The sequence below is a fragment of the Phragmites australis genome, chromosome 19 (assembly GCF_958298935.1).
Source record: "Phragmites australis chromosome 19, lpPhrAust1.1, whole genome shotgun sequence".
In the NCBI taxonomy this organism is placed as follows: Eukaryota; Viridiplantae; Streptophyta; class Magnoliopsida; order Poales; family Poaceae; genus Phragmites; species Phragmites australis.
In genome coordinates this window covers 1,184,798-1,202,503 of record NC_084939.1, presented here as the reverse complement: position 1 = coordinate 1,202,503, position 17,706 = coordinate 1,184,798, and the positions used below count along the sequence as shown (strand labels likewise).

At 48.2% G+C, this 17,706-nt stretch overlaps 1 protein-coding gene across 1 annotated transcript; it reads left to right on the top strand.

The window, feature by feature from the left end:
• The first annotated feature begins 6,197 nt into the window (after nt 1-6,197).
• On the top strand, nt 6,198-8,989 carry LOC133900909 (agamous-like MADS-box protein AGL65). The gene is made up of 11 exons (XM_062342190.1): nt 6,198-6,382; nt 6,833-6,892; nt 6,976-6,994; nt 7,091-7,155; nt 7,251-7,266; nt 7,365-7,426; nt 7,584-7,680; nt 7,822-7,872; nt 7,994-8,124; nt 8,222-8,633; nt 8,930-8,989. The coding sequence occupies exons 1-11, from the start codon at nt 6,198-6,200 to the stop codon at nt 8,987-8,989; spliced, it is 1,158 nt and encodes a 385-aa protein (XP_062198174.1).
• The last annotated feature ends 8,717 nt before the right edge of the window (nt 8,990-17,706 follow it).

Below are 17,706 nucleotides of genomic sequence, written 5' to 3'. Positions count from 1 at the left end.
TTCTACCAGGCTCGGCTTCCTCTAGAAAAAAGGGCTCAGCTCAGCTCGATGTTTGATGTTTCCTTCTAGCTTACTAGCTGGCTTTGACTCACTCAATTGTTTCCAGCTCAATTACTTTAGGCTCATCAAATCTCGTCTACGTTTTTCTACCAGCTCTGATTGTTCACCGAACAAAGAGTAACATGTCTGTGGCAACCCTTACATTTCCACTACCGAGGTGGAATTAATGTCATGTCTACTGTCATTATTTTAGTAAGTGTAAATTATTGAAGCGTTGATGCATCAGATTAACATATAAAAAACAATGTATAGGGGATTGTAGACAAAAAGTCACAAACATTTAAAATAACTTCATAGATGAAATAGCGTTAAGTTTATTTAACATGGTTCTAAAAGACATAAGTTACACGAATTGAGGACAGGTCAAAGTTCCCATCCCGACTAAGCTACGCCCTAATCACCAACTCACCAGTCTAGGCTTCATAGTACTCCTTGATGACTTGAGTCATGTACTGGAACTATCCTCCTTGATCTCCGGCATCCGCCTCGACGTAAGTTTCATTCATGGTGGAGCGGCATTGAGGTCTAAGTCTTGTCCCTCTTGGAAAAAAATTGTCTAGGCAAAAAGGAGTAGTCCATGGGACATTTTGGTTGTTGAGTTTGTAAATAGTAAAGAGTTGCATGTAATTATTTATTAATGACATGGATGCTAAGAAGGTCGCCTCATACACGCTGTTTTTGCCCATCCGGTACACACGAAATTACAGGTGAATGAGCACACAATGATTCATGTAGTGTGTTATGCATCCAAAATACACATCATATTTACTTGTATTTTTATAAATGTCTTGATTAATTATTACTCAGCTAACCTCCTCATTAAGTGCCAAGTGTGTAATATTTATGTTTAAATGTTAAAACCACAAGAAAAAGGATAATTGCACAAATGCAGGGAGATAGCTAAAAAGATCTCGCGAAATGAAATACAACCATACTGGATCTGGATCCTCTACAGTAGAGGAGGCAATGCAGATCACCAGATAATGTAGCATATGATCTGATCCGTTGGATTTTGATCAGACGGTTGAGGAGACCTCCTAATACACTTTAATGTAGATCCTCTGCAGTTACCACTTGTGCGCATGATACATATCATATTTTGTCGTGCTTTGATGAATACCTTGGTTAATTATTTCTTGGCTAACCCTTGATTAGCCTAGTGCGTAAGGTTTCTTTTTATTTTGTTGGTAAAAAGGGATAATTGTGTGAATCCGAGACTATAGCTATAAATCCCACGCAAAATGAAAAACAACACACAAGATCCGTACAAGTTGGAGTATTCAGATGGAAATACGGGGTGCGGTACCATGGTCAGCTGACCATACCACCCTCCAACGGGATTCGACTGTCAAATGGAACAACTTTCATGAAGGGCTAGGTGTTAAATAACTTCCAGAGGCAACACAAAGTTCTAATCTGATAGGGTTTATAAGAAGAGGCATCGACCTACATCCGGGAATGACTACGAGAAGACAGAGAGAAGGCCTCCTCCATTTACACACACAATTCCTAGGGCTCTTCACCAATTTTCGTGCACTGATTTGAAAATTTTATATTGTCGCTCAACAATGAAGATGAACAAAGGGCACAACACCTACTACTGGCCTGCTACTAATTACCCTGACTAGCCCCAAACTGTGCTAGCAAACACTACACGGCGGTCCTCGTTGACGACACAGTATTATTATTGTCTTACACAATTTCAGGTGCTAGTAGTCTTGTGCCAAGATCACTGTCACTGTCCGGAGGCTTCACGGAGTTGCCTTCTTCCGGTGGTGTAACATTCTGCCTGGGTGCCATGCTGCAAAAGGAAGGCCGACGCCACCGCAATACCCAGCACCGCATGCCACCATTTCTCAGAGAAGCCGACCATATAAAACACGAAGAAATAGTAGTAAAACACAAGCATCACCAAGGCTCCCCGCCTGCACAACACAAACAAGCAAGTAAGCGCAGTGATTATATTAGATTAAGTTATTAGACCACGAAGGAATCTGCCTTCAGATCTATATCTTGCCTTCAATCTGATCTTCTTCTCTATTATTTTTTGTAATTTGCACCCGGTTCAGAGCCAACAACGGATCGGTATCATACAGATCGGATTAATTTGCCATCATGCATGCACCAAAGATTAACGATGTACAATAAAGCATGCGGTAATGTTGGAGCAGGCAATTAACATTCAGGAAAAACAGCTAGCAATACATAGGGATAGGGATACTAGAACAAAGAAGCAATATCAGGAGAAGAACAAGAGCGAGGGAGGCGCTCACGGTGTGCGAGTCCGGAGAAGCCCCCTCCTCCTTGTCTGCGGTCCGGCCGCCAGGGACTGCGCTGCTGAAGCCTCCACCGTTCTCGAGATCAACCGGGACGCCGTCGTCGGAGTTGGGAGCCGCCATCTCTCTGATCGATCGATGACGTACATCTCAACTCGAAATCGGGACATGACAGTGCAAGCAGTGACTCGCACCAACAGCCAAGTAAAGAAGGTTGTAGATCCAAGATCGAAGGTGTGCTAGGCGGGCTAAAGGACGGTGAGTTCGTGGATGAATTCTCTCTCCACATCACCGGTCTCGCAAACAGCATCCGCATCCTCGGTGATGAGATCACCGACGCTGAGGTAGTGAAAAAGTTCTTGCAGGTCGTTCCTAAGAGGCTATCGCAAGTAGTGATCTCAATTGAAACTCTCCTCGACGTGAATGAACTGTTGATCGAGGAGGTTACATGACACCTCTGTGTCGTCGAGCAGCGTCACGCCAAGCCTACCCCAATTGTCGACAAGGCGGGGCGACTTCTCCTCACAGATATAGCAGCAGCAAGAAGCGTGTGATGCCACATGGTCTTGGGTGCAATGGTGGCTCCCACGATGGAAAGGCTGGATAGTCCTGAGGAGCGGGCCAGGAGCGTGCGGCGAACAAGTGCCACAATTGTGGCAAAGCCGGTCACTGGGCCAAGGACTGCCGCAACAAGTCCAAGAGGACCGAGGCCCACCTTGCGCAAGGAGAAGAAGACGATGAGCCCACCTTGCTGATAGTTAGGGTTGTCTCAATCTCCAATTCCCCACAACCGCACGCCGTCATCGTCAAGTAGCCTACGCTTGAGACTCACCCCCTACGCCATGTCGAGGCTAAGGTCCTCGCTCAGCTTAACTGGGAAGAGGAGCGCGACGAGACCCTATAATACCTTGACAGCGGAGCCACCAACCACATGTCCGGGCCTCGCGCCATGTTCTTCGACCTCGACACCCAGATCTGTGACACTGTCAAGGTTGATGACAGCTCCGTGGTTGATGTCAAGGGCCACAGGATGATCTAGTTCGAAGCAAAGACTGGCGAGCATCTCCCCCACACGGGGGTGTACTTCATCCCAAAGCTCACCACCAACATCATGAGCCTTGAGCAGCTCGATGAAGGAGGCTGCAAGATCCTGATCGACGACGGGGTGCTCACGATCCGAGACCACAATCGGCGTCTCCTCGCGAGGGTAAGGCGCTCGACGAATCTCTAGTACACCCTATGGCTCACCGTCGCACACCCCGTATGTCTGGCGTCCCGCCGTGAGGACAGTGCGTGGCTGTGGCACGAGCGCTACGGGTACCTTCACTTTGACGCCCTCTACAAGCTAGCGCGACAAGGCATTATGCGCAGTCTGCCCCAAGTAAAGCACGTGCACCAGCTCTGCAACAACTGCATCACCATCAAGCAGTGGCGGAGCCCATTCCTAGCGCAAGACAAGTACCGCGCCAAGGGACTGTTAGACCAGGTACATGGTGATCTATGCGGGCCAATCTCGCCCACAACCTCCGGTGGTAAGCACTATTTCTTGTTGTTGGTTGACGACCAGAGCAGGTATACGGATCAATGACGTCCTAAGGAGGGGGTGAATTAGGACACTTAAAAAACTAACCTAAACTAAATGGCTCAAAAAAAAAGATAAACATATATCAAATTCTATCTAAATGTACTCTAGATTTATCTAGTGTGTTTACTCTACTGAACAAAGAGATTTGCAACATATAGCTAATCCTAGCAAACTACTCTATGAAGGTAAATGCGCAAAGGTAAATTGCAAGTATGTAAATGCGGAAGCGTAAAGACGGTAGAAAGAGCAAACTTGACACAAAGGATTTTTATCCTATGGCATCGATGGCATGAATACCACCTCTAGTCTATGTTGGAGGTCCACTAAGGATATGATCTTGGTCGGCACCCGATCACGGCTCTTAAGCCACTAAGCCACCAAGGTAAGGTTTTACCTCTAGCCTCTCTTCTGGTCTCTCGTCGTCGTGATCACTTCAGAGTTTGAGCCACCAAGGCAAGGGTCTCTGTATCCCCGTACACGTACCTTGCCACCATTGCACACCAAGTCGGAGGGTCAACAAGCTTGAACAACTCCAGCTCAAGTTGCTGACGAGTCACCAAGACTCCAAGGCGCTGGCGTACCTCTTGGTACAAGTTAGGATCACTCATTGATCCCCTCCTAAAGCCGCAGCACCTAGCTACAACTCTCTCTAGGCCTATAAGTACTTATCACTCTCTAATCTTGTGCTTAATTATCTTAGATGATTATTTTAAGTACTTTTGTGACTTGGATGTCTTCTCAAGTGTCCAAGGGCTCTCCTGGACTCTAACACACTCAGACTTTATCGAATGATTGAGTGGAGGGGTATTTATAGCCTCAACATTATAGAAATGGATAAAAGGTAGTTCTTTTGCTTCTATACTGCTATATATTCATCAGTTGTGATAGATTTAGACAATCTTCACTATTCACTCAAACTGATCACATGATCACTGTACAAAGTTAGACTCTATTTCTCCCTCCAAAAATATATTTAATCTTCTATTTTTTTATCTTCCATACCTAGATATCCAATATTTATCTTCATATATTTTAAAAATATATTTAATCTTTATTATTTATCTTCTATATTTTTTAAAATTATTATATACTAGATTGATTTTACATATGCAGTTAGTGGTTATAAAAAGCAGGACCATGCCTTTGGTCTAAACTGCAGCGTATGGGCTGGATAGCTTTGGGCTTTGGCATAGAATCGTGCGAGTGAGGGTTGAGGGGCCCAAGTCAGCTCAACCTCGAATTCACGACGTTAACGGGTTCCCTTAACTGACTCGTTGAGCCCAAAAAAAAGACTCGAACTTCGACATCTACATCCACCACCAACTGAGCTAATCTTAATTCCTTAAGGGCCCACACTTGCTAGATCAACCAAGCGTAGTTCTGGTTCTTGTGCCCAGCCTAAAAGTAGGCCGGGTCCCTGTTCGATGCATTGATCCAGAGCTTGTCATCAACTACAGCCGTGGTTTCTTGAAAATTATGCTGAACTTTTTTTTGTGGGCTGTGATTGACAAGAGACTTAGGACACTAGAGCTTGGATGCGCATCAGATGACGGTTGCGAGCAAGGCCACAGTTGAAATGCAACATGGTTTTAATCCAAGGTCTCGGTGATACATGGACAAGCACAGCATGAAGATCTTCGCAAGAAAGAGCACGAGAGGGAAAAAGAATAAAGAGCACGTAAACAGCATGCTGGAAAACAAAAGGATCAGCAAGCGTCTGAACCCTTCTCGTTGGTTTGGTTAGTTACCGGCGGTTCGGACCCTGAACCTTCCCTCCCGCGCGTTTCTCTCTCTTCCCTCCTCTCCCTCCACGCACAGCCACTCTCTCTGCCTCCGCGTCCCCCTCCCTCCCTCTCTCTCTCTCTCTCTCGCTCTTCTTGACCCCTCTCTTTCTCTCTCCTCATCCCCTTCTCTCCCGCCCCGACCCGATCGACCCAAGAACTGCCGATTTCGCCGGTTCTTGGCTCGATCTCTCTCTGTCTCTGTCTCTGTCTCTGTCTCTGTCTCCATTGCCCCGTGGCGTCGATAAGCTCCTCCTCTTCGCCATTGAACATCCCCGATCCCCTCTCGGCTCGATTTCACCTCGCAAAAGAAAAGAAAGAACATATTAGGCTTATCAGTTCCTCGGATCATTCGGTGAGCTCGTGCGGTTCAATAGCTTCGTGCTGGATTTATTCAGAAATTGGATTGTTATGGGAGGACAGACTGCATCATAATTGGCAAAAGTTGTGATCTTTGAGAGGGGTATTGTGATATTTGAGCTGTGATCTTCCACAATGGGGAGGGTCAAGCTGAAGATCAAGAAATTGGAGAACATCAGTGGGCGGCAGGTCACGTATTCGAAGCGGCGGTCGGGGATCCTGAAAAAGGCCAAGGAGTTGTCAATACTCTGCGACATTGATCTCATCCTTGTCATGTTCTCTCCCACAGGGAAGCCCACCATATGCATCGGCGAAAGAAGGTACCTGTTTTCTTTATTTGGTTTGTGCTAATTTCATTCTATGTTTCAGACCAACAAATTGATTAATTGTTCTGAAACCACTTGCACATTCGATTTTCCTGCAAAAAATGTGCATACAAGTCTTATGAACATCCCTCACTTTTGTACTGAATTTTCTATTTGAATTGGATAATTTAGCAATCAAACAGACGACTATAATGAGACAAGTTATTTCTAAATGTATTTTTCCTGTTCTCAATTCTATGCATTCTAGTACTGAGTTTCTTATGGGAGCAACATTCGGTTTTACGGAATTTTTTGTCGTTCTTTTTAGATCATCCTTGGAAAAGTAGTTCGATGTTTTTCCCAAATATGATGTTTTCGGATACCAGCTAGAACTAGTAAGGATATTTAGGATGCCAGAGGTTAATCAGGATTGCATGTTTACTTGGTACATTGTTCTGACTGCAGCAACATTGAGGAGGTCATAGCAAAATATGCTCAACAAACCCCTCAAGAAAGGGCTAAAAGGTAGTTCTTGTTCTATTAATCTTCTATGCGCACGTGGTTTCATAAAAATATACTAATTGGCAATCGTTCCTTCCTCTGAACAGGAAACTGGAGAGCTTAGAAGTAAGTTGTCTCAACTAATAGATTTGTCGACACAATTATCCTTACCATAACACGTTTCAGAATGACCTGAATGGTCTGCTTTTCTGTTCTCAAAAGGCCCTAAAGAAGACTTTCAAGAAGCTAGACCATGATGTAAATATTCAGGACTTCTTAGGCTCTGGGTAATTCTTCCATTGTAAATATAGAAACCTCATGGTGTCAGAGATGCCTAATTGTAAAGACTGTCACTCACACACTGTTTCTGAATCTATTGCAGGGGTCAGACAGTCGAGGTAGAGTTTAACGAATCCACAACTAGGGTGAACAACTTCTGCAATTTCTTGCTTCTTTTTTCCCGTCTCTAATGCTGCTGGATTCAATAAATTTACAGGAGTTATCAAGCCATCTCGGATCGTTGCAATGCCAAATGGCAGACGTTCAAAAGCGTCTCAGGTGAATAGTTTTAACTCATTGAAGCAGCGTCACAAATTCTGTTCACTATTCGATATATTCTATAAGAATGCATATCTGCTGAAATCTTTCCATTTACTGCATTGATGATAAATTCATTGTAGCTTATCACAAATAAATTGGGCACCTTGTTCTTCAGTTATTGGAGCGATCCCGACAAGGTTGAGAATATCGACCATATAAGAGCGATGGAGCAATCTCTGAGGGAATCTCTTGATCGCGTCCGAATCCATAAAGTAAATATCTCTAACCATATAATTAACTTCAGCTGTTCTTAATGCCTGATACGTGCAATGTCTAGCCTCAATGCATGATATCTGAAGTACAAATGTCAAATCAAAAAAATTCTGACTTTGCAATTATTTGAGTCTGTCTAGGATAACGTTTCAAAGCAGCACCTGATCGGCCTGCAGTGTGCTGCTGCTCAGGTAACAAGATCCAGCTTAGGATCTGCGGTGCCGGCGCGAACTTGACAGGTTTTTCAGGCGCATATGAGACATTTTCTGGTGGAGATATCTGATCAAGATGTTGCTTCTTGCCATTTTTCAGTTCCAGCACGACATGCAGTTGCCTCTAGGACTGACCGGTGACCCGAGCCCTTCGTCATGGTTCCACAACGGCGGCGCCGACGGCCATCAACCGATGATGCTACACGATGACCCCTGCTTGATCCATCAGAGGTGAGCTCAAGCTCAAGCTGAAAAATGGCCATTACTCTAATTCTGAAAATTCGACATACTCTCATGAACTGAACTGAACAAACCGATGGTGACACAGCGACATCGGGTGCTCAACGAGCACATCGCTGCAGAGCTACCCGGGCTACTTCAGCATGAGGAAGCAATCGACGGACACCAGCGGCGGCAGCGAGCACGGGCAGCCAACGGTGCAGCAGCAGCCGCCGGAGTTCGGCCAGGCCGAGTGCCTGACGTCACTGAACTTGGGCGCGCAGTTCCCGTACACACCCTTCGATCACACCAGCCTGCTTAACGAGAGGATGTTCAGGCCGGACATGGAGCTACAAGACGGCGGAGCGGGCATCGACTTCGGTGGTGGCCACTTCGACCTGCCCAGACCTGGCGACGAGGCCAGCTTCCAAAACTGGGCGTCGGCGGCCTACGGCGCGGCCATGATCGACCACCACCAGCAGCAGCAGCAGCATCACCAGCAGCAGCCATCGTCCGCACAAGTGAGTTCCATGTCCGAGTTCACAAGTTTTGACATATCATCACAACTCTTTTAAATTGATTCTTACATTCCTTTATAACTTAAGTAAAATTAATTGATTTTATGGGCATTTTTTAATGTATGTATTTGTCTATCTGTTTACCATGACAACTCTGACAAACTCTGAAGTAAATGTTTTTTAAATTCTTTGTGAGAAATAACATCGATGTGATGCTCCTTGTCAAGCATAATGTAGTGCAATTATATAACTGCAGAAAATCCTTTTCCTTATGCATTTTGATCTCCTATTGATTTCAGTCTCTTGTTCAAACCATGACTAAATCTCTGACCATCAGCTTCATGCAGCAACAAATCTAGCAGCTGCCCCATTCGATCCCGCTGCTGTTTATCACGGTCCCTCTCAGCACCAGCAAGTCATGACCTGATGATTCTATGGCGAAATCGGAGGCAATTTTGCTCCCCCTAAAGGTGCTACCGTATTGGTATCACTGAACTTATCGATAGTGTGAATTGTGCAGGAAATATTGATGTATAGAGAAAACTATCAATGTAGAGTATATGTTGACTGTAGCCAATTCCAACTTTGTAAGTATGAATTCATCCCTCCTGTAAACTATGATATAGATTGCCATAAAAGAATTGGGCACTTAACTAGCTTCCAGCTATATGCATCTTTGTGTAATAACAGGCTCAAAATAATAAAGAAAAATGTTATGGGGTCATCCTAAGGTTACAGTTCTTTACAGGAAAAATAGCAAAACCGATTCTGCAACATATCTTAGAATTGATGACATGTTGCTGGACATTATATATTCAGGTTCATTTGCCAGAACTCACCGCACCCGTAAATGTTCTGGCTTTTCCCATGATTTTCATTTCATCTGCTCCAAACAAGCCCTAAACATATTTGCTCGTTGGCTTACCACAATAGGCAATAGAAACCAAATAAAGCTTTATTCAAGGACAAGTGTCTATAGCATAGACCAACTGGAATCTAATGCTACATTTGTAGAATATTTGTTGGTGGCTTTTCGTGCGGATGATGTGATGGGCACTAATTCATCAGAGGGATTTGGGGGAGAATTTGGGCATGACAGAGAGGAGATGCTGCTACTAGGTCCGGTGAACGGCGGGTGGAGACTAAAGGGCAAGAGAGTTTTAGGATTTACTCATCAATTTCGTGCTTGCGCTTTATTTATAGACAGTGTCGGAGGATTAACTCCTGTCATAGAGATCCTGAGGGACCCCTTTTTAAAGATTCGGTCGGGGATGATCCTGAATATATTCGCCGGAGAAATAAATAGGTATAAATGCGATGGCCGGCGGGGTGAAATGATCTAGTGCGGAACGAAATAAATGCACTGGGATTTAGACAGGTTCGGGCCGTACGGAGGCGTAACACCCTACTACTGTATGGATACTATAAATGCCCTGAGAATATCCCTCAAAGATGTTGCTGGTTACAAGAATGTTTGTCTATCTTAGAGCCTGGGGCTCCTTGTTCTTCGGTCTGCGTGTATCTGTTGGCTTTTGGGTGCTCTTAGGCTTCTCTTCCCTTCTCTTCTCTACTTACTACCTCTGGGATTTTCCTACTTCCGAGGGATTATCTACCTTGTCGAGCTTGTTCAGAGATTGAGCCGAGATTCACCCTGTTCTGATATTCTTAGCCTGTCTTTGTCCGCTGCTGCCGGCTGCTTTAAATACCCGCCGGCAGTAGCGTGCCCCGAAGGGGAGGGCACGAGCTCCAAGGCACCATAAATGGAAAGGGCGTCATCACAGCCTCTGTGCGAAGTGACCGGAAGTGAAAAATGCGCCCCGCGCCCGGTCATCCGTCACCATAAATGCACTGGCAACGGGCGCCGTGGAGAGGGCCCACCGGGCAGCAGCAGAGTGGCCTGGCATGCCCACCCTGTCTTGTTCTTCTGCCACAACAGCGCGGCAGACGGAACGTCTCGGCCCTCACGACGTTATCCCGAGGCATGCCGAATGGCACGGGATGGGACCCGTGCATTTAATGACCCCACGCCCTTCTGTCAGAATGTGGCAGGAACTGACACCGAGCGTGGCGGTAGCAGTTGGAGGTGACAGGCCACACGCGCTCTTAAATGCGGCTCCGGGCCTTTGACTGGCTGACACCTCATCAGTGGGCCCCTGTGGGGGCCACTGTCAGGGGGCTTCCTGGATCGTCGGGGAACCGAGTGCTCGGGGGTCACTGTTCACCTCCCCGAGCACTCTCTCCCGAGAATGCCCTTCCTTGGTCCTCGGAGAACTGAGTGCTCGGGGGCTACTGTTCACCTCCCCGAGTGCTCTCTCCCGGGCACGCTTGTACAGATCCTCGGGGGACCGAGTGCTCGGGGCCGCTGCACGCAGCCCCGAGCACTCTCTCCCGGAACTTCCTTCAGTTGGTCCTCAGGATACTTGGGTGCCCAAGGGGCCACCGCTCGTTGCCCCGGGCACACTTCTCCCGGTACTTGGTTTTCCTGATCGTCGGGGGACTCGGGTGCTCGGGGGTCACCGTATACCTCCCCGAGCACTTTCTTCCCGGCACTTAGACTTCGCAGATCATCAGGGAACCTGGGTACTCGAGGACCACTGACTGTGGCCCCGAACGCCCTCTCCTGGGACTTAATCTTTTTTACCTCGCGGAGGAAACCCCGCGGAATGGCGCCACGTGGCGGATTGCTGGCCTGACCTCGGGATTCGGGGACCCCCGGTTCCTGATTCACCGACAGACAACCTCTTTTTTAATAGACAAGATAACTTTACCTCTAAGTAAGCTACTATAATATGGTAACTCTCTAATCTACTTAACATAAATAACCTTATGAGTTGTCGTTGTCTCTCTTTATAGAGAGAGGGTAACTTAGATCTCTAAGCTACAATCTAAAATGATCTGAAAACTCCCTAATCTACTTAACAGGCAAGTAACACCTTGTGAAACAAACACGGATCCTCTGTGTACTGCACGCTCACTGACGTTTAGGGCTTGGATCCGTATGTCAACAGACGTACAGTATATCGGAGGATCCGTCCTCGCGGAACTGGCCGGTGCTATAGCATGTGGCACTGTTCACATAGGGTGAACAGTGCCATGTGTTAGCTGGTCCTGTTGGACCGTTGGACGGATTCTAATCCATGACAATAATATATATGTTCAGCTAATAAAACATTTCCAGCAGCCCTACAGAAACATAACGAAGCCTCAACAACCTTAAAGACGTCAAGAGAATCCTCCAAAGTGTACAAGAAATAAGGACATAGTGACCAGCTCAAACATCATCGCCAGCACTCCTTTACTCCGTCCAGTCAAAAATGCATATCAGTTTTTGATTTTGTATGGTCTTCAACGTGCAACTTTGACCACTATTTTATATTAAAATATAGCTATAATATCTCATAAAATATAATACTAAGAAAGTATTTTCAAAATAAATCTACACATATAATTTTTATGTTGTTGGATTGGATCCTGTGAGAGGTGGGTGGAAGAGTGAACACTAGACATAGGAGTTTTCTAGCTGCTAATAGCTTATGATGGTATTAGAACATCTAATATATGCATACAACCAGGGGTTCAGCCCATTATATAGACATAAAACTGACTTATTATTGCTATAGTAACCGATAACCCGTTGCTACAATAACCGACCTACTGTTTCTTAGCAAAAAGGTTAAACTAACTGACACACAATGATTACACTAACATTACCCCCCTAAGCCTTATGTATTTGCTTAAGTTTAATTTGGACTATTTCAGTCCTAGCTCTAAGCTCTTGGAATCGAACTCGCACTAATGCTTTTGTTAAGATGTTCGCGAGCTAGTCCTTGGTGCTAATGAAGTCTGCACTAACACTCTCGTTGTCCAAGCATTCCCTGATGAAGTGGTAGCGCACATCGATGTGCTAGAGCTGATTTGTTCTCAACCTTGAGCTCGACAGTATTGGCAGGCTTCCCCTTGAAGTTGCCAAGCAATCAAGCCAACCACACACATTGCATAGCTACAGTAATGGCGGCGACATACTCTGGTTCATAGGACGACAGGGCCACCATCCTCTGTTTGAGAGAATGCCAACTCACCAAGCTATCGTCGTAGAAGAATAGAGCGTCAAAAGTGCACTTTCGCGTATCAATGTCGCCGGCGAGGTCACTATCGCTATAGGCAACCAACCGTCCCTCCTCTGCTTTCCTATACTGGCAGCCGTAGTTGATCGTCCTGGCAATATACCGCAAGATCCTTTTCACAGCTGTCATATGCTCCCGAGTTGCCTGCTCCATGAAGCAGCTCATGAACCCGACGCTGAAGGCGAAATCTGGCCACTTATGGATGAGGTAGTGGAGGCTTCCGACAAGCCTCCTGTACTATATTGCATCCACTTTTTCACCATGCTCTCATGGCTGAGCTTGAGTCGTTCCTCCATCGGGGTGTGAGCGGGATTATAGTATGTCATCCCTGCCATCTCTAGGATTCGAGTGGCGTAGTGTGCTTGACAGAGCGTGATGCTGCTATCGCCGCTGCTCTATTGAACTTCGATCCCAAGGTAGGAGAGCAAATTGAGGTCGCTCATCCTGAATTGAGTCTTCATCTCTGCCTTGAATCGATTGATCTCCCCCCCTTTGCCAATCCCGTGATGATCACATCATCCACATAGACCCTAAGGAGCAGCAGCGTGTTTCCATGGCCACGCCAGTACATCACATGTTCGTGCGCGCTCTGCTCAAACCCGAGAGCCCTCGATGTGCCGTTGAGCTTCACATTTCATGCACACGATGCTTGTCATAGGCCGTAGAGCACCTTCCGCAATCGTAGGACCGTGTGCTCTTCTCCAGCAACGATGAACTTCGGTGACTGTGCAACATATACTTCCTCCTCTAATTCACCGTTGAGAAAGGTTGATTTCACAACCATGTGGTGGACTGGCCATTCCTCTTGGGCATCTAGCGCTAGCAGCAGGTGTATGGATTCCATATGGACAACATGTGCGAATACCTCATCGAAGTCCATGTCCGGCTGTTGCACATAGCCCTTGATGATGAGGTGGGATTTGTGCTTGATCATAGCCCTAGCTTCATCTTTCTTGAGCTTGAACACCCATTTGAGCCTGATTGGGCGGTGCCCATGTGGCAACTCCACCAACGTTTATGTCACGCTCTCCTCGATGGACTCCATCTCTTCCAGCATTGCTACTTGCCACGCCACATCATGTTTGTCGGAGGGTGAACTCCTGTCGCAGGGATCCCGAGAGACCCCCTTTTAGAGATTCGGCCGGGGGGATGATCCTGAACGAGCTTGTTTTGGGAAATAGGCGGGAAACGGAAATAAATGCAGTGGCTGGTGGGAGATGATCATCCTAGTGCGAGAAAGATGGGTGCACCGGGGTTTAGACAGGTTCGGGCCGCACGGGGGCGTAACACCCTACTCCTGTGTGAGTGTTATATCTGCCCTTGAAGGGAATTCTTCAAGGATGTATCTGGTTACAAGAGAGAGCCACTTACTGAGAGCTTGAGGCTCTCGTGTTCTAGCTTGGCTTGAGCTGGTTTGAGCGTCTGCGTCCTCTTCTTCACACACCTTTTACGTGTTCTCCATCCTTTCCTTTTATAGGCGCGCCGACCTCAACATATCCTGAATGGGAAAGAGGGGATGCGAATGCCAAGGTGCCACGGAGAAAGACGTAATCATTTCGTCTTGGCGAAGTGACAGGGGCGGTGGAGAAATGCGGCGCGCATCCGACCACCCGCCACTGTGGAAGCCCTCGGGCGCCATAAAGGGGGCCCACCGGGCAGCCTCAGAGATGCCCGGTGCGCCCACCGTGTCTTGTCTTTCTGCCAGGGCAGGGTGGCGGGCGGAGCGCTTCGATTCTGGCAACGTTATCCCGAGGCACTCGGATGAAACGGGACGGGACCCGTGCATTTAATGGACCCACGCCCCCCTGCCAGGGCATGGCAGGGTCTGACACTGGGGCGTGGGCAGCTGAGAATGTCAGGATGTCAGGATGTCAGGCCGCGCGTGCCTATTAAATGTGGCATTGGGCCTTTGACTGGCTGACACCCCGACGATGGGACCCTTCGGGTCGTCGGACGATCTTGCGTGAACCTTCGGGGAACCGAGTCCTCGGGGGCTGCCACGTGCAGCCCCGAGCACTCTCTCCCGAGCACTTGGGTGAGACCTTCGGGGAACCGAGTCCTCGGGGGCTGCCACGTGCAGCCCCGAGCACTCTCTCCCGAGCACTTGGGTGAGACATTCGGGGAATCGAGTCCTCGGGGGCTGCCACGTGCAGCCTCGAGCACTCTCTCCTGAGCACTTCTTTCCCGATATTTGGGCTCTACGGATCATCGGGGAACTGGGGTGCTCGGGGACCAGAGGCGGCGGCCCCGAGCACCTTCTCCCGGGACTTAGCTTCTTCTTACCTTGCAGGGTGGTGACATGTGGCGGATGGCCGGCCTGGTCTCGGGACTTAGGGACCCCTGGTTCCGAATACACCGACAATGTTCCACCTCAATGAAGGAGCTCGGCTCTCCTACGCTCGCCAGGTGCAGCTCGGCGTCATCAAGGACGCGGGTAGCGTATCTCACCGGACCTCCCCCATCACCGAGAAGCTTGTCGATGATGCAGTAGCGTACTAGGCTATCATCGTGGTGTGAGTCGAGCCTGATAGTGTCATTCGACGGTGGCATGATGAAGTCTGCCTCCCCTGTAGATTCGTCGCTCGGTATTCTGGGCGACGCAACGGCCACCGCTGGACTTGGTGCAGGTGGTTTCGTCGCTGGTGTTCCTCCTCTAGCTGAGGTGGGCCCGTCAGCCACTGGGAGATGGACTTGACTTACAATGAACTCCACGGTGAAGTCGCTCGACAGAGCCACGCTCCCAGCTGCATCCGCCTCCCATCTCCATCCAACGTCCTCGTCGAAGATCACATCTTGCGACATGCGGACGTGCTTGGTGCTCAGTCATAAAGGCCATACACCTTCGCTCCATGTTCGTAGCTGATGAAGACACAGGGCGTGCTCCTGTCATCAAGCTTCTGTAGATGCGATCATGCCTCCTTGATGTACGCCAGACAGTCGAAGGTGCGCAAGAAGTTCACCGTTGGCTTCCAGTTGTGCCATGCCTCAAATGGTGTCATGCCATCTAGGCTCTTTGTCAGTGTGCGATTGAACAGGAAGATGGCGGTGCTCATCGTCTGCCGAGGGTTAATCCCTGGCAATAACTCCAGGGTATACCCATCGATGGGCGCATGAACGACACTTGCGATGTGCGTGTGTTTGTGATGAACTCAAGAACATATGGATTATCCAGGTTTAGACCTCCCTAAGGATAACAGTCCAACGTCCTATATATTTTGTTATCAGTATTTGGGAACTGGTTATAGATGAGTTTTCTTGACTCCTGCCTCCTTCTACAAACCAGATCCCCCTCTCTTTATATACTAGAAAGAAGGAGAACTTACAAGTAGATCCTATTTAATAGACCCATGCCTAGCTAGATATTCTACTCTTATATCATTATCATGGAGAACTGAGTGAACCCAACATACCTTCGGAGCTCTACATGTCCGTCCCATCCGTGGAATGCCGCCGCACCTGCCTCCCCCAGTCACCCGGCCTGTCCCATCATCGTGCGCCGTAAGTTTGTTTGCTAAGTGTCCTGTCCCTACGCTTCGTGAGTCTACCTGAAAAATCATACACTTGCCCGGTCGTTCTGCAGATCAAGTCACATACGTCGTGTGGCGCAAGATGATCCGTAACACCCCACTTCGTAGCAATTAATGCTACGGGACAGGGTATTGCCCATCTATACCGGTCACGACTTTGTTCGCTGGAGGATGTGTTTTGGGTCGGAAAATACTTGAGTAGACACCAATAAATACAATTAGACAAGTTAGGTATAGGCGTCCCACGACCAGTAAGGGTTGGTCGTGAGACCATATTATATCGCAAGGAGGTTGCCAGCGCAAGCCTTGAACTGGTCGTGTGAGCCAAGGGCTGGTCGCCGATGGGCCAAGGTTCAAAAAAAATCCTTCGCCGATCGTCACATCCCTCATAGGGCCTGTTAGCCACAATGCCCCCTTACTCAATACTCCGACACCGTCTCTCTGTAAAACTCTGTCAGTGTGCCCCTCTGTTTCAGGAGCACACGCGACGTCACGACGGTTGACTGATTGCGCCTCTCCACCACGACATTCTGTCGTGGGCTGTACGACGTGGAGAAGTGTCGTTGGATGCCAAGATCCGCACAGTGGTGCATAAATTCAATGGAAATGAATTTGCCGCCATTGTTGGTGATGAGGACACGAAGCTTCCGACCACTCGCCACCTCCGCCTTCGCCTGGATCTTCTTGATCGCCACCGCCACGTCGCTCTTTGTAGCTAGGAGCGTCAGCCACATATAGCGGCTGGCGTCATCCACCACCAGTAGGAAGAAATGATGTCCAGCTGGTGTTGCCAGCATGATGGGACTGCAAAGATCTCAATAGATGAGGTTGAGGTGCTCTTTCGCCTAATACTTGTCCTGTGACAGGAACGAAGCTCGACGATGCTTGGTGGTGACACACGTGTCGCACAGTTGCTCAACGTGTTCCAGCTATGACATGCCTCACACCATCTCATGGCACTCTAGCCGCCGGAGTGCGTTGAAGCTTATGTGGCCGTAGCGCGAGTGGCAGGCATTGTCATCATGGCACGCCGTGAGACAGATGGGACAAGCAACGTCGAGCCGTAGAATGTACAGCCAGTTGTGCCTGCAATGAACTTTGGTGAGGAGGCTTCGCTGGCGATCCAAGATCCGCAAGATGCCATCCTCGATCAACACCTTGGAACCACCCTCGTCCAGCTGGCCCATGCTGTGATGCTATTCTTCAGCCGTGAGATGAAGTAGACATTAAAAAGCGCCTTGTGCTCTCTGTTCTTCCCAGCAAACAGGATGGTGCCACAGTCGTGGATGTCGATCACCGAGCCATCGTTGAAACAGACGGAGCCCATCACACCTCGATCGAGTTTCGCGAAGACATCATGGTGACTCGTCATGTGGTTGGTGGTGCCAGTGTCGACGTACCAGCGCTCCAGGTGGTCGCCATCAT

What these genes read in the sequence shown, in the direction of transcription:
- LOC133900909 (XM_062342190.1), top strand. Translation starts at nt 6,198, where the DNA reads ATGGGGAGGGTCAAGCTGAAGATCAAGAAATTGGAGAACATCAGTGGG. An exon ending in GACGTTCAAAAGCGTCTCAG is followed by an intron (nt 7,427 to 7,583) that starts GTGAATAGTTTT and finishes CTTGTTCTTCAG; the next exon opens with TTATTGGAGCGATCCCGACA. An exon ending in TGCAGTGTGCTGCTGCTCAG is followed by an intron (nt 7,873 to 7,993) that starts GTAACAAGATCC and finishes GCCATTTTTCAG; the next exon opens with TTCCAGCACGACATGCAGTT.